Genomic DNA, 12,998 nt, shown 5'->3' on the forward strand with positions numbered 1-12,998 from the left:
TGATTCTATTGTTGTTTCTATACTATTATGGATTTATTGAGTATGCCCACAAGAAAATAGATCTCAGGGTTGCATATGGTGACATATATGTGGTTTGATAATAAATTTACTTTGAACTTGGAAAATGAAGAGCTGGTGGAGATTTAAAAATAGGAGATAATGGAGAGAGTATAGGAATATGGTGCTGAGACAATTACTGAATTGAATTGAATTGAATTTATTTAAATCTTACATCCATTTCACAACGTGAGGGAGTAAAAATCTTTGCATTATGACTGTCACAATGTGCACACTTGTCAATTTATAAGTTTAATGGCTTGTAGAAAGAAGCTGTCCCATAGCCTGTTCGTCCTGGCTTTGCCAGACGGAAACAGCTGAAACAGTTTGTGGTGGGGGTGACTGGTGTCCCCAATGATCTTCCCAGCCTTTTTTAAGCACCTGCTGCTGTAAATGTCCTCAATAGAGGGAAGTTCACATCCACAGATGCACTAGGCTATCCGTACCAGTCGCTGGGCACTGCAGAGATCAAGGTTGGTGCAGTTCCCGTACCAGGCTGTGATACAGCCAGTCAGGATGCAGTCATCAACGCTGCGAATGGTGGAGCAAACTCAAAAGGCCAAATGGCCTGCTCCTTCTCCTATTTTCTATGTTTTATGTTAACGATAGATATAGAAAGAGAAGAAAACTAATACGATTCTTTCAAATGAGGAACAAAGATTTCAATTGCTGATTATCTGAAATAGCTGTAGAAGAAAAACCTTGGGCTGTGATGTGCCCTTGTGCCCATAAGCCAGCCAGCCCCAAGACAGGTTAAAACAAAAACTTTGGTTGTGGTATGTACACTGCAATGTGAAACAAATTGTTCACTTCACAATTAAGCAAAGAATATACATTTTTTCAAGCATCTATACTTAAACACGATTTAATTATTGGACTATCTTAGAGGTAGACTAAGATACCTGTTACCCATATTGCTGTTTACCCATATAGATACAAATCTAGATAAGTTGGAAGACCATCATTACTCACAAATGTTCAAATCACATTATTTGCGATTTATTACAGTTGATTGTTACAGATAAATGGTTTGACTCTAGTTTTTAAACATGTGTGCCATTAGAACATGAAGATGTGTGGGTACACCACCAAATTAAATTTTTCTCCAAGTCACATATCATCTTGATTTGGAATCTCAGAACTTCATCACACAAACTGCAGCAGTGTAGGGTGGTGGCCCATAACCTTCTTGGAGGATTTGAGGACCAACAATAAAACATAGCTTAAGCCCATCTTCCAGAAATTCAAGTAATAAATACAAGTAAAAAATTTAAGCAGAATCAAAATCAGGTTTATTATCACTGACATGTCATGAAATTTGTTACACAGCAGTACAGTGCTACACATAAAAGTTTACCGTGCGTTGGAAATGTAAATGAATAGTGCAAAAGACGAGTAACAAAGTAGTTTTTAGTGACCATCCAGAATTCTGATTGCAGAGGGGAAAAAGCTGTTCCTAAAATGTTGCATGTGCATCTTCAGGTTTCTGTCTTCTTCTTTCAAATCTCTCCTCCATCTAATGAGGATACTTTAGCCAAAATCCTAAAACATCCAGTGATCTGCTACTAGTAAGTGTGAACTTCACTTTTGTCATGTTGAATAATGCATTATCATATTCTACAACTACATGCATACCCCAACACACACACAGACAAATTTTTTACATCACGATCCTCAGACAATACAAATTACATTTCTTGGTTCACAACATGGAGATGGCCTCATCAATGGAATACAAATGCAAAATGTAGTTTGTGGAAAACCTGAATAAAGAATCCCATTTCCAGTATTAGCCATGCATGATTGGATTCAGTTTAGAATGCGATCTCTTGGGGTATTTATCAGACTGTTTCCCTGGGCTACCTTAATGCAGTAGGAGGTATTGAATTACTTACCTATGCGACGATATCGATTATCAATTGGATATTTTGTATTCGGACATTAATGCCCAAAAGCAAAATTCACAGCTACAACTTGCTCCAATATTTTCTTCTTCGAAACAATTATCTGGAAAAGGTTGCTTTAATCCTTTAGCAAATATTTGTATGATAATATCCAAAAATAGCCAATAAAGCAATATTAAAATTAAGACAGGTGTTCAAAGGTATGCAAAAAAAAAGTGTAATAACTTTGCTTTAATAAATTACAAAAAGACCATTCGTCCCATCTTAACAATTTGGGCGAACTCTCTTCCCACCCATTTCATCACTCACAAATAGAATTCAATTAACCCTATACTTTAATAATCTTTTCAAGCAACCTGCAAATCAATCCTAAATTAACTTTTCAGCAATTCCAATTCAGCTTTTCAATACAATTTAATTTGAATACTTCCTTTTGAGGCCTAGGAGTCCCAGTTTTGATTTATCTTATCTTGCAGCTCAGCTAATTCACTACATACTAGTACACATCTTCCCCGGCTTACAAAGGCCCGACCTACAGAATGTACAAGAATGAACATTGGGGAGACCAGCGGTATGGATCTGCGAGCAACTACAGGCATCTTCTGCTGTGTGGGAACTTGATTAATGGCTACATTTCTGACTTGCAAACTTCAGGTTACCAACAGTTTATAGGAACAGATCCCTGCTGTAACCTGACGTGGACCTGTAATCATCCATGTGGCTTTTCTTTCAACTCCAAGGACTCAATATCTACTTTTTGCTTCAGTGACTAAAAGCAAACAGCACTCAGACTGCACTATGACCAAAGGAGCGCACAGTTTCAGCACAATACTCTGACTTTCTTTCTGCTGCTCCATCTGTATAATTCATCATCCTATTTCCTTCATTGATTGTTGCGCCACAATAACTGGACATCTTAAGTGCCAAGTGTATTACCATCCCTAAATCTTTTTCAGCTTCACCCTTGGCTAATTCAGCAAACATGCTATTTTTTTCTACTCTGCAACAACATACCTAAAAACAGTGTGAATTTAATCTGCCAAGAACTATTCAGCCATCCATGTCTACCTCATGAATTTACATTGCTGAAGCCAGCAGCTTCTTTACCCTGAACAACTAATGCTTATATTGAGGATTTAATGTAGAGGAAAAATATGCAATGGCCTTTCACAGAAGGATAATCAGACAAAAGTGAATGCCTAGCCACAGCAGACATTGCCAGAGGTTATGTGATGCTTTTGGATTTTAAGAGTTACAAGAAGAATAAACATGATAAAGAACACAAAAATGTTTCATGGTGAGCGGGAGGTGAAAGATTAAGAATTAAGAGATTAATGAGAAGATTTCGAGAAGGTGTCAGAAAGATTGGTAATGTATGACAGCATAAAGGCACCAGAGTTTTCCAAGTTCAAAGTAAATTTTATTATCAGAGTACATACATATAACCCTGAAATTCTTTTTTCCACTCAGCAAATCTATAGAACAGTAATTATAACAGGGTCAATGAAAATTCAAGAAGAGCATAGAAGATAACAAATTGTGCAAATGCAAATATAAACAAATAGCAATAAATAACAAGAACGTGAAATAACAAGATAAAGAGACCTTAAAGTCAGATCATTGATTGTGGGAACATCGGAAAAGAATGAGTGTAGTTATCCTCTTTTATTCAAGAGCCTGATGGTTGACGGGTAGCAACTGTTGCTGAACCTGGCGGTGCGAATCCTGAGGCACCTGTACCTTCTACCTGATGGCAGCAGCGAGACAAGAGCATAGCCTGGGTGGTGAGGATCTTTGATGACGGAAGCTGCTTTCCTACAACAGCATTTCATGTAGGTGTGTTCCATGATTTTGGATAAACTTTTTATGAAGTTCAGATAACAAGAAGTCATTGGGTCTTACAGCAGAGGGATAGGCCTTTGGTGCACTGTAGCTACTTGACAGTCAGCATGGACAGAAGTCTAAAGAATATTCCAATAATTACGTCTGCAGGTAACACAGGCAATAACGAGTGACTTCATAACATTAAACTGGGCTATGTTGATTATATTCATGCATTATATTCCTGACGAAGGGTCTCGGCCTGAAACGTCGACTGCACCTCTTCCTACAGATGCTGCTTGGCCTGCTGCGTTCAGCAGCAACTTTGATGTGTATTTTGAAAATAATGTTGTGATTCCCACAACCAATGAAATCTTCGGCAAAAGATCAGGCATTTCTTTAAATGGCAGATTATTAATGATGGAACAACAGCAATTAAAACTTTGCTTAGACTTATTCTATAAAATAACTTCAACAAAAGAACTTGGAAACTCTGTTCATATGTATTTTTTCAGGAACAAGGGTCCCCACAATTTTTAAAAAATTATTTCTAACATTCTACTGTTCAAGTGTTAAACCAGTTCCCAAATCTATATGCAATAAAGGGATAATAAACAACAAAGACTTTACATTATTCTGTCCCCTTATTTTGTCTCCAATACAGGCAACTTAAAAGCTAGTGCTTGTAATAAATGCCCAATCCTAGGAAAAATCAAGATATCAAAGTGTTTCCTTTAAAAACTATAGAATGAGAAATGAGCCAAAGACCAATGCAAGGAAGGAATAGACAGAGGACTGAATCATACCAAAGGACTCAAATGAAATATTCAAGCAGTTTATTTTAATTCAAAGGTCCAATTTAATTTTAGAGAAATATATACAATATACATCCTGAAATGCTTTAATTCCACAATGTATTTCAAAACTCTCTTTTAACAATTATACCGGTCAGTGCTTGGGAATATCACAACTTAAAACATAAACCAGTTGTCATTCCATATTTGGCACAGAAAACTCCATTGTTTCTACAGGATGGTCACAACACATAACATCTTTCTTACTATTATCATAAAATTTTAATGCTAGCCTAAGATAATAAATAGTACTTTCAATAATGTTGCTCATATTCAAGATTTTTTTTTAACTAGTAAAAATTATTAAACAAACTCTATTCAACATTTGAAATTTATGTACTTTTCAATCATAAGCACTTGATTTTAACAATAACATTTTTAAACATTTAAAATTTGGAAACCCAAAGATTTATTTTATCAGACTTGCAAATTTTTTAACTTAAAAAGGTTTAATCTTAGTTTTCCTACATTAGCTCCATTTATAATTGTCAAATTCGATAAATATGTTTTTATTTTCTTAAGAGTCAAGGACCCATTAACAAACCTCCTCATTAATATGTAAATCTAAAGTCAATCAGTCTTCTCTTTGACAGCACTATGAATTCTGAGTAGTGCACTGTGTAATCGGCCTTACTTAAGCTGGAATATTCATCATAAAAGTTGTCATTTAAGAAAAATTGCACAAAATATACCATAATTGACTGCTATCTAGTTAATAGCCCTTTAATTGTGGCAAAAAAAAGCACATACTGCTGCATTTGATGTTGGCAAGTCAAATCTATTGTTTATGTAAAAATAGCTAAATAAGAAAAATGCAACTGAAGTTTATACAATTTTTAATGTAATTTTCCCCCCTATTTATTATTTGTCTCAGCAATTTACTGAAAACCCAAAGGAGCCCAAGTACAGATTTACTGGGATGGTTTCAGGCTACAAAGACTTCTGTTAGTGGCAAAGTTTGCACAATTTGAGACTTGGGGAAAAAAAAACAAGGAAGCAGACTCAACAACAAGCTTTAAATTTAGAGTTTGGTTTGATGGAGTCAATACAGAAGGAATATTTGTACTTGAATGAAATTTGCTAGGTCATGAACACATTATATTTCTTTTGCAGTATGAGACACACATTCTACATATATATTCAGAAACATGGATTAAGTATGATTCACTCCTTCCTAATTAAGTGCATCCAAGTCCAACAATGGATTGTCTATCCATTCTTGCACCAACAGTTTAAGGCCTTAAGGATCTAAGTTTCCTTTCATACCATGCCATACACCCCCAATGTCTACAAACGGTCCCAATCATCTTCAGATGAAACATAAGATTTTTCATAAAACCCGGCCTACTACTGAGGCCACTTTTAAGAGGCAGTGCCTCAGGAAGGCAGCATTCACCGTTAAGGATGCTCACCATCTGGGAAGTGCCCCGTTCTCATTACTCCCATCGGGATAGAGGATCAAGAGCCTAAGACCCAGACTTAACAAATCAGGAACAGTTTCTTCCACTCCATCAGATTTCTGAAAGGTTCAGGAACGTCATCTCATACAAAATGATGGACAGAAATTGAATAGAAAAGATAAAACAAAGGGTCCAAGTAAAAATAAACTGGAATGATGTGTTGAGATGCAAGAGCGTAAACAGATTGTACTATTGTATTTACTAGGTAGTTTTTTCAATAACAGTGGCTCAACCATTTCATAAGGCCATAACATTCAGGAGCATAATTAGGCCGTTCAGCCCATCGAGTCTTCTCCAGCATTACACCATGGCCGATTTATTATTCCTTTTAATCCCATTCTTCTGCCTTCTCTCCATAACCTTTAACGCCACCCAGAACCTACCAATCTCCACTTTAAATATGCTCAATGATTTGGCATCCACAGCCGTCCATGTCATGGCAATTCCACAGATTCACTAGCTGCTGGATAAAGAAATTCCTCCTCATCTCTACTCTAAATGAATGATCCTCTAAGCTGAGACTGTGTCCTAGACTCACCCTAAGTAGGAAACATCCTCAATACATCCACTCTATCTAGGTCTTCCAACATTGGATAAGTTTCAATGAGATCATCCTTATTCTTCGAAACTCTACTGCAGGGCTTCTCAACCGAGGGTTCCGTGAGACGTCACTGGGGAATCCGCGAGAGGTTGTGATTGAAAAAAATAAACATCTTTTTTGAACTTAGCACAACATGTGATGCTAGTGCTCGCAGTGGTGGGCAATGACTGAGCAGCTCCATCAGAATTCTAGTTAGAGGTCTCTTAGACCAGTATGGCAGTGCGCAGTACGACCAGACCATGTTTATTTGGTTGAGTCTATTCTCAGTTTTTGACTCAAGATAGGAAAGGCCATTGATAATAGGTGAGTGCTCTATTGCACGGAAGGGAGGATGGTAGGCTGATGAGGAAAGTGAAGTGAACAGTGAATGGACTTGCTGCAGTTTTCAACTTCTTACATGTGTGAGCAAGCTTTTTTTTGTTTAACCAGCATTAAGGGCACGGATAGAAATTGTCTCATTTCAGTTGAAGGTGAAATCCGTGTGTGCTTATCCCAAGTTTGACACAGAATTGAGTATTTGTGCAGCAAACAACAAGCATAAGTTTCACATGCTGGGCCTATACTTGAGCCTGATCATGAAGTAAGAAAATGTTCCTTCAATGTCTTGTATAAAATTGTGTTTCAGGCTACATTTTTATTCATATTACTTTGGCTTATGGTTTCTATTAACTTTACTATTAAAAATTGTCAATAAATTTCATGTTGTAAATAGCATTAATTAAAATCAATTTACAACTATTATTTAAATTAAATCCACCGAGCCTACCTTTAGAAAAATTAAATTCTATTTTGGCTTAAGTCAGTTATTTAACAGAAATTTATTATGTTTGCCTTATGAGCTTTTAAAATTTATGAAATGGAAAGAGCGAGCTAATTTCAAGGTAGGTAAGCTCAGTTTAACTATCTGTTTTTCCCCCCCCAAGAAAGGTTGGTTAAAAGTTCAATCTCTACTCAAGAGTATTGACAATTATTTTTGGATTATTATATCTACAATTTATTGATCATGCTAACGTTACATGAGCTGATACAATAATTTTTATGCAGGTGTTCCCTGAAACCTGAAAATTGTTTCAAGGGTTCCTCCAGCACAAAGGTTAAGAAAGGCTGCTCTAGCTAGTACAGGCGCAGAACCATCAAATATTCCTCATATGTCAACCCTTTCATTCTCATGAACCTCCTCTGGACCCTCTCCAATGCCAACACATCTTCTCTCAGATAAGGGGCCCAGAAACTGCTCTGAATACTCCAAGTGTAGTCTAACCAATGACTTATAAAGCCTCAGTATTATATCCTTGTTTTTATATTCTAATCTTCTTGAAATAAATGCGAACATTGCATTTGCCCGTCATGCGCATTGGAACTCTTCTTGAAACTGCAACATGACTTCTTACCTTTTTCTCTTCCCTGTCAGCCCAACATGCTCTTTGTATGTGTCCTACTTTGTTGCATTTTCTGCAAATTTTCATCTTTAAATCTATATTGGTCTGGTGTATGTGAACCACTACCACAACAGTACAATTTGTTCAGCCAGGTTGGTCTCTGTTTAGACTTATCAATTTTGTACATACTCACTTTCATTCCTGACTGCAACTCAATTGCATCTCTGTTTACTGTTTCCATTTATAGAGATTTCAACTGTTCTTTTAAATGTGAGTTGTGCTTCAGTTAGGAGCCATTTTTGAATGCTTTCTTGTGAGATTCCACTAACTAAATGATCTCTCAGTGCATCATTAAGCCCATCATAAAACTGACAATGCCAGAGAATCTCTTCAATTCAGCCACACAAGCGGAAATAGACTCCCCTTCCTTTTGATTCTGCTTATGAAACCTAAAGTGTTCTGCAATCAACAACGGTTTCAGGTCTAAATGTTTCTACATTATTTTCATGATATCAGCAAAGCTCATTTCATCTAGTTTGGCTGGAGCAGCTAAACTGTTAAGTAAACTATAAGCCTTTCCACCTAATGGGACTCAGTAAAACTGGCACTTGTTTCTCATTGGCTATTCCATTAGCTCTAAAATACTGCACAATTCACTCGATATACATCAGCCAGATATCTTTTGTGCCATTAAACGTATCTATCGTTCCAATATAGCCAGCCATTTCTGCTTTTTTAAATATTTGTAACCATTATCACCCAATACTGTTTATGAATGCATGAATTCACCCATTTTCTGCCTTTTTAAAAATTCAATCATCTCAGTCCCTTCCCAAAGGAGCACATGTGCATTTTTTAATTTCTCACTGTGCTTCAACAGGTAGGTAGTCATCTAGGTTTTGTTTAAAATTTACTCGCCACCACTATTACACTTTGTCGCTCCAAAACATAAAACTAATCAAAGGAAAAACACAAGCTGGGTGATGTGAGTATACTTCGTTTTTACTTGTGGTGAAGCATGAAAATATAATGTGGTGATGTGATGACATATGCCATTCACCTATATTTACATAAAACCCACATGAATTACTTGAACAAATAAAGAATGCTTAATCTAGCAATATACTTACAATATTATTCAAATATTACTGAAATATTAAATACACAAAAGAAACCATGCTGACTTTGGCCTATTTTATCATGTGCCTCCAAGTACCTCAAAACCTCATTCTTAATAATGGACTCCAAAATCTTTGAAACACTGAAGTCAGGCTAACTGGCCATTAATTTTCTTTCTTTTACCTCCACCTCTTCTTAAAGAGTAAAGTGATATTTGCAATTTTCCACAGCACCGGAACCAGTAATTCTTGAAAGATCATAACTAATGCATCCACAAACCCTTCAGCTACTTCTTTCAGAACCCTGGAGTGTATTCCATCCAGTCCAGGTGACTTATCTACCTCCAGATAAGGTTCCCAAAATTCTTCTCTTCAGTATTAGCAACTGCACTCACTTCTGCCCCCTGACACTCTTGAATTTCTGGCATACTGCTAGCGACTTCCTCAGTGAAGACTGATACAAAATACTTATTAGGTTTATCTGCCACTTTTTTGTCAGCCATTACTACCTCCCCAGCATCATTTTCTAGTGTTCCAATATCCACTCGTCTCTCTTTTACTCTTTATATAGCCGTAAAAAACATTTAGTATCCTCTGCTATGTTATTGGCTAGTTTACCTTCATATTTCATTACTTCTCATTATGGCTTTTTTAGTTGCCTAACATCAGTTTTTAAAAACTTCCTATTCCTCTAACATCTCACTAATTTTTACTATATTATATGCCTTCTCTTTTGCTCTTATGTTGTCTTTGACTTCCCATCCCAACGGTTGCCTCATCCTCCTTTTAGAATACTTCTTCATCTTTGGGATGTAAATATCCTGTACCTCCTGAATTGCCCCCAGAAACTCCAGTCATTGCTGTTTTGCAATCATGACCACTGGTGTTCTCTTCCAATCAATGTTGGCCAGCTCCTCTCTCATGTCTCAGTAAGCCCCATTATTCCCTAGTAATGCTGATACCTCTAACTTTATCTTCCTCCTCTCAAACTGCGGGGTAAATTCTATCATACTATGATCACTGCCTCTCGCCTTACAGGTCCACAATCCCTTATCCGATATCCTTGGGACCAGTAGCATTTCGGAATTCAGAATTTTTCGGATTTCAGACCCCCTCCCCCCACCATACCAGAAAACACGTATGCTCAAGTCCCTTATTTAATCTGTCTCAATGCAGTGGACTTTAGGACCCGGCAGCGCACCAAGCCTACACACATCCTCCTGTATACTTTAAATCATCTCTAGATTACTTATAATACCTAATACACTGTAAATGTAATGCAAATAGTTGTTATACTGTATTGTTTAGGGAATAATGACAAGAAAACATTTTATTTCCAACAAAAACATTCAATAAAACATAAAAATATACAGCTTCAAACGAACCGAATCAAACACATGGTAACTGACTTATTGGAATAAATGTAGAACGTCACTGTCACTATAAAACTTCAGTAATTTGTCTTTCTGTTTATTTAAATCATATACAGTGGTAGTTCTGACACTATTTTCTTCAGTTAGGACACCCCACGATCAAGCTTCTGCAATAACTCCACTTTCTTCGTTATTGATAATGATAGATGCTTCCTTCTCTTTTTCTCATTGTTACCCATAGGGGTATCTGCAGCTCTTTTTGACATTTTCACAGTGAAATTAAACACAAAGTCAACACTGAACACAAAATATCAACGAATAGCAAATGCACGTGTAACCAGTACGAGCGCTGAGCCACAACTGTCGTCTGGCGGCCTCTGCTAGTGCTGCCACGTCACACCTGAGTGACGTCAGCTGTTGGCGAAAAAAACTTCAGTTTTCGGAGCTTTATGGATTTCCGAATTTCGGATAAAGGAATGTACACCTGCACTTTTAATCAAATCTGGTTCATTATACAACACCCAATCCGAAACTGTCTTTCCTCTAGTGGGCTCAACTACAAGCTGCTCTAAAAAGCCATCTTGTGGGCATTCTATAAATTCCATCTCTTGGGATCTTGCACCAACCTGATTTTCCCAATCTACCCGATACTGAAATCCCCCATGACTATCATAACATTGCCCTTTTTATACGCCTTTTCTATCTCCTGTTATAATTTGTATCCCACAATCTGTCTATAATTCCCATCAGGGTCTTTCTACCTTTGCAGTTCCTTAACTCTATCCACAAGGATTCTACATCTTTTGATCCTATGTCACCTTTTTCTAAGGATCTGACTTTATTTTGTAACAACAAAGCCACCCCACCCCCTCTACCTACCTACTGTCCTTTCAATAAAATGTGTATCCTTGTATGTTAAGCTCTCAACTATGATCTTCTTTCAGCCATGTCTAGTGATGCCCACGTCATACCTGCCAATCTCTAAATGCCGTACAAGATAATCTACTTTCCATATATCGTGTGCAATCAAATTTAATGCTTTCAAGTCCTGTATTCATCACCCTTTTCTATTTGCTCCTATGTAACACTTAAGCTCATTCCACTGACTGCTATTTTGTCCTATCATCTGCCTGTCCTTCCTTAGTCCCACTACACAATGCATCAAATTGTACACCAACTGTCCCATCTTCAGCCCTATCACTCCATTTCCCATCCCTCTACCAAATTAGTTTAAACCCTCCCCATCAGCTCTAGTAAACCTGCCTGCAAGGATAATGGTCCCCCCTGGGTTCAGGTGTAACCCGTTCTTTTTGTATAGGTCATACCTTCTCTAGAAAAGATCCCAATGATCCAATCTGCAACCCTGCCCCCTGCACCACTTCCTCAGCCAGTCATTCATCTGTAATATCCTATTCCTACCCTGAATAGCACTACCTTGAAGTCCTACTCTTTAGCCTCTCCCCTAACTCCTTATACTCTCTACACAGGACTTATTACCTCTTTCTGCCTTCGTTATTGGCGCCATAATGTGCATTTTGTAGAGTCAAGTAATGAGAATGTAATTTTAACTACTGTATTCTTTTCACTATGTAACTTATTAGTAACCAGTGGTGACTGCAATTTAAACTAATCATTTTAATATTCACAAACAACTCAATACTCAATTTATCACTTCATTCACTAACATTCACAAAGCAGCCAACCAATTGCAAACAGACAAGTATGAGGCAATTAAAAAGACAGTTCTTTTCTCAACACTTTACTCACCTCTTTCCATGGGCTTAGAAACTGGGTTCGGGCATAACGAGTTAGCATGTTGATTATGACGACCTGGCCCCACTCCTCCACATCTACCAATAAGTTACATAGTTTGCGGTAATTCTTGTGAATCAGGTCAATTCGCTCTGGGCAGACTTCCTCAAATGACATTACAACACTTCCAGCTACTAGCTGTGAACAGACAACACAAAACAACATGAGTGAAGGGAAATCTGAATAGATTCTTGAAAAGATATCACTGTCCAGAGCATCATCATTGGCATGAAAATGTTTCACAGAACATAGAAAACCTACAACACAATACAGGCCCTTCAGCCCACCAAGATGTGCCGAATATGTCCTTACCTTAGAACTACCTAGGCTTACCTGTAGCCCTCTATTTTTCTCATCTCCATGTACCTATCCAGGAGCCTCTTATAAGGTCCTATTGTTTCCGCCTCCACCACAGCTGCCGGCAGTCCATTCCACGCACTCATCACTCTCTGCATAAACAACTTACCCCCGACATCTCCTCTGTACCTACTTCCAAGCACCTTAAAACTATGCCCTCTCGTGCTACAGGAAGAAATCTGCAGATGCTGGAAAACTATGCCCTCTCATGCTAGCCATTTCAACCCTGAGAAAAAGCCTCTGACTATCCACATGATCAATG

At 37.5% G+C, this 12,998-nt stretch overlaps 1 protein-coding gene across 2 annotated transcripts in view; it reads right to left on the reverse strand.

The window, feature by feature from the left end:
• The window catches only part of ap3b1a (adaptor related protein complex 3 subunit beta 1a), a 257,151-nt gene that overhangs the window by 169,285 nt on the left and 74,868 nt on the right, over positions 1 to 12,998 (reverse strand). For both annotated transcript variants that reach the window (XM_063049310.1, XM_063049311.1), the window contains exon 7: positions 12,335 to 12,517. In XM_063049310.1, coding sequence (XP_062905380.1) covers positions 12,335 to 12,517 — 183 coding nt within the window. The remainder of the gene's footprint in view (positions 1 to 12,334; positions 12,518 to 12,998) is intronic.

This window comes from Mobula hypostoma, chromosome 5 (assembly GCF_963921235.1).
Source record: "Mobula hypostoma chromosome 5, sMobHyp1.1, whole genome shotgun sequence".
Taxonomy (NCBI): Eukaryota; Metazoa; Chordata; class Chondrichthyes; order Myliobatiformes; family Myliobatidae; genus Mobula; species Mobula hypostoma.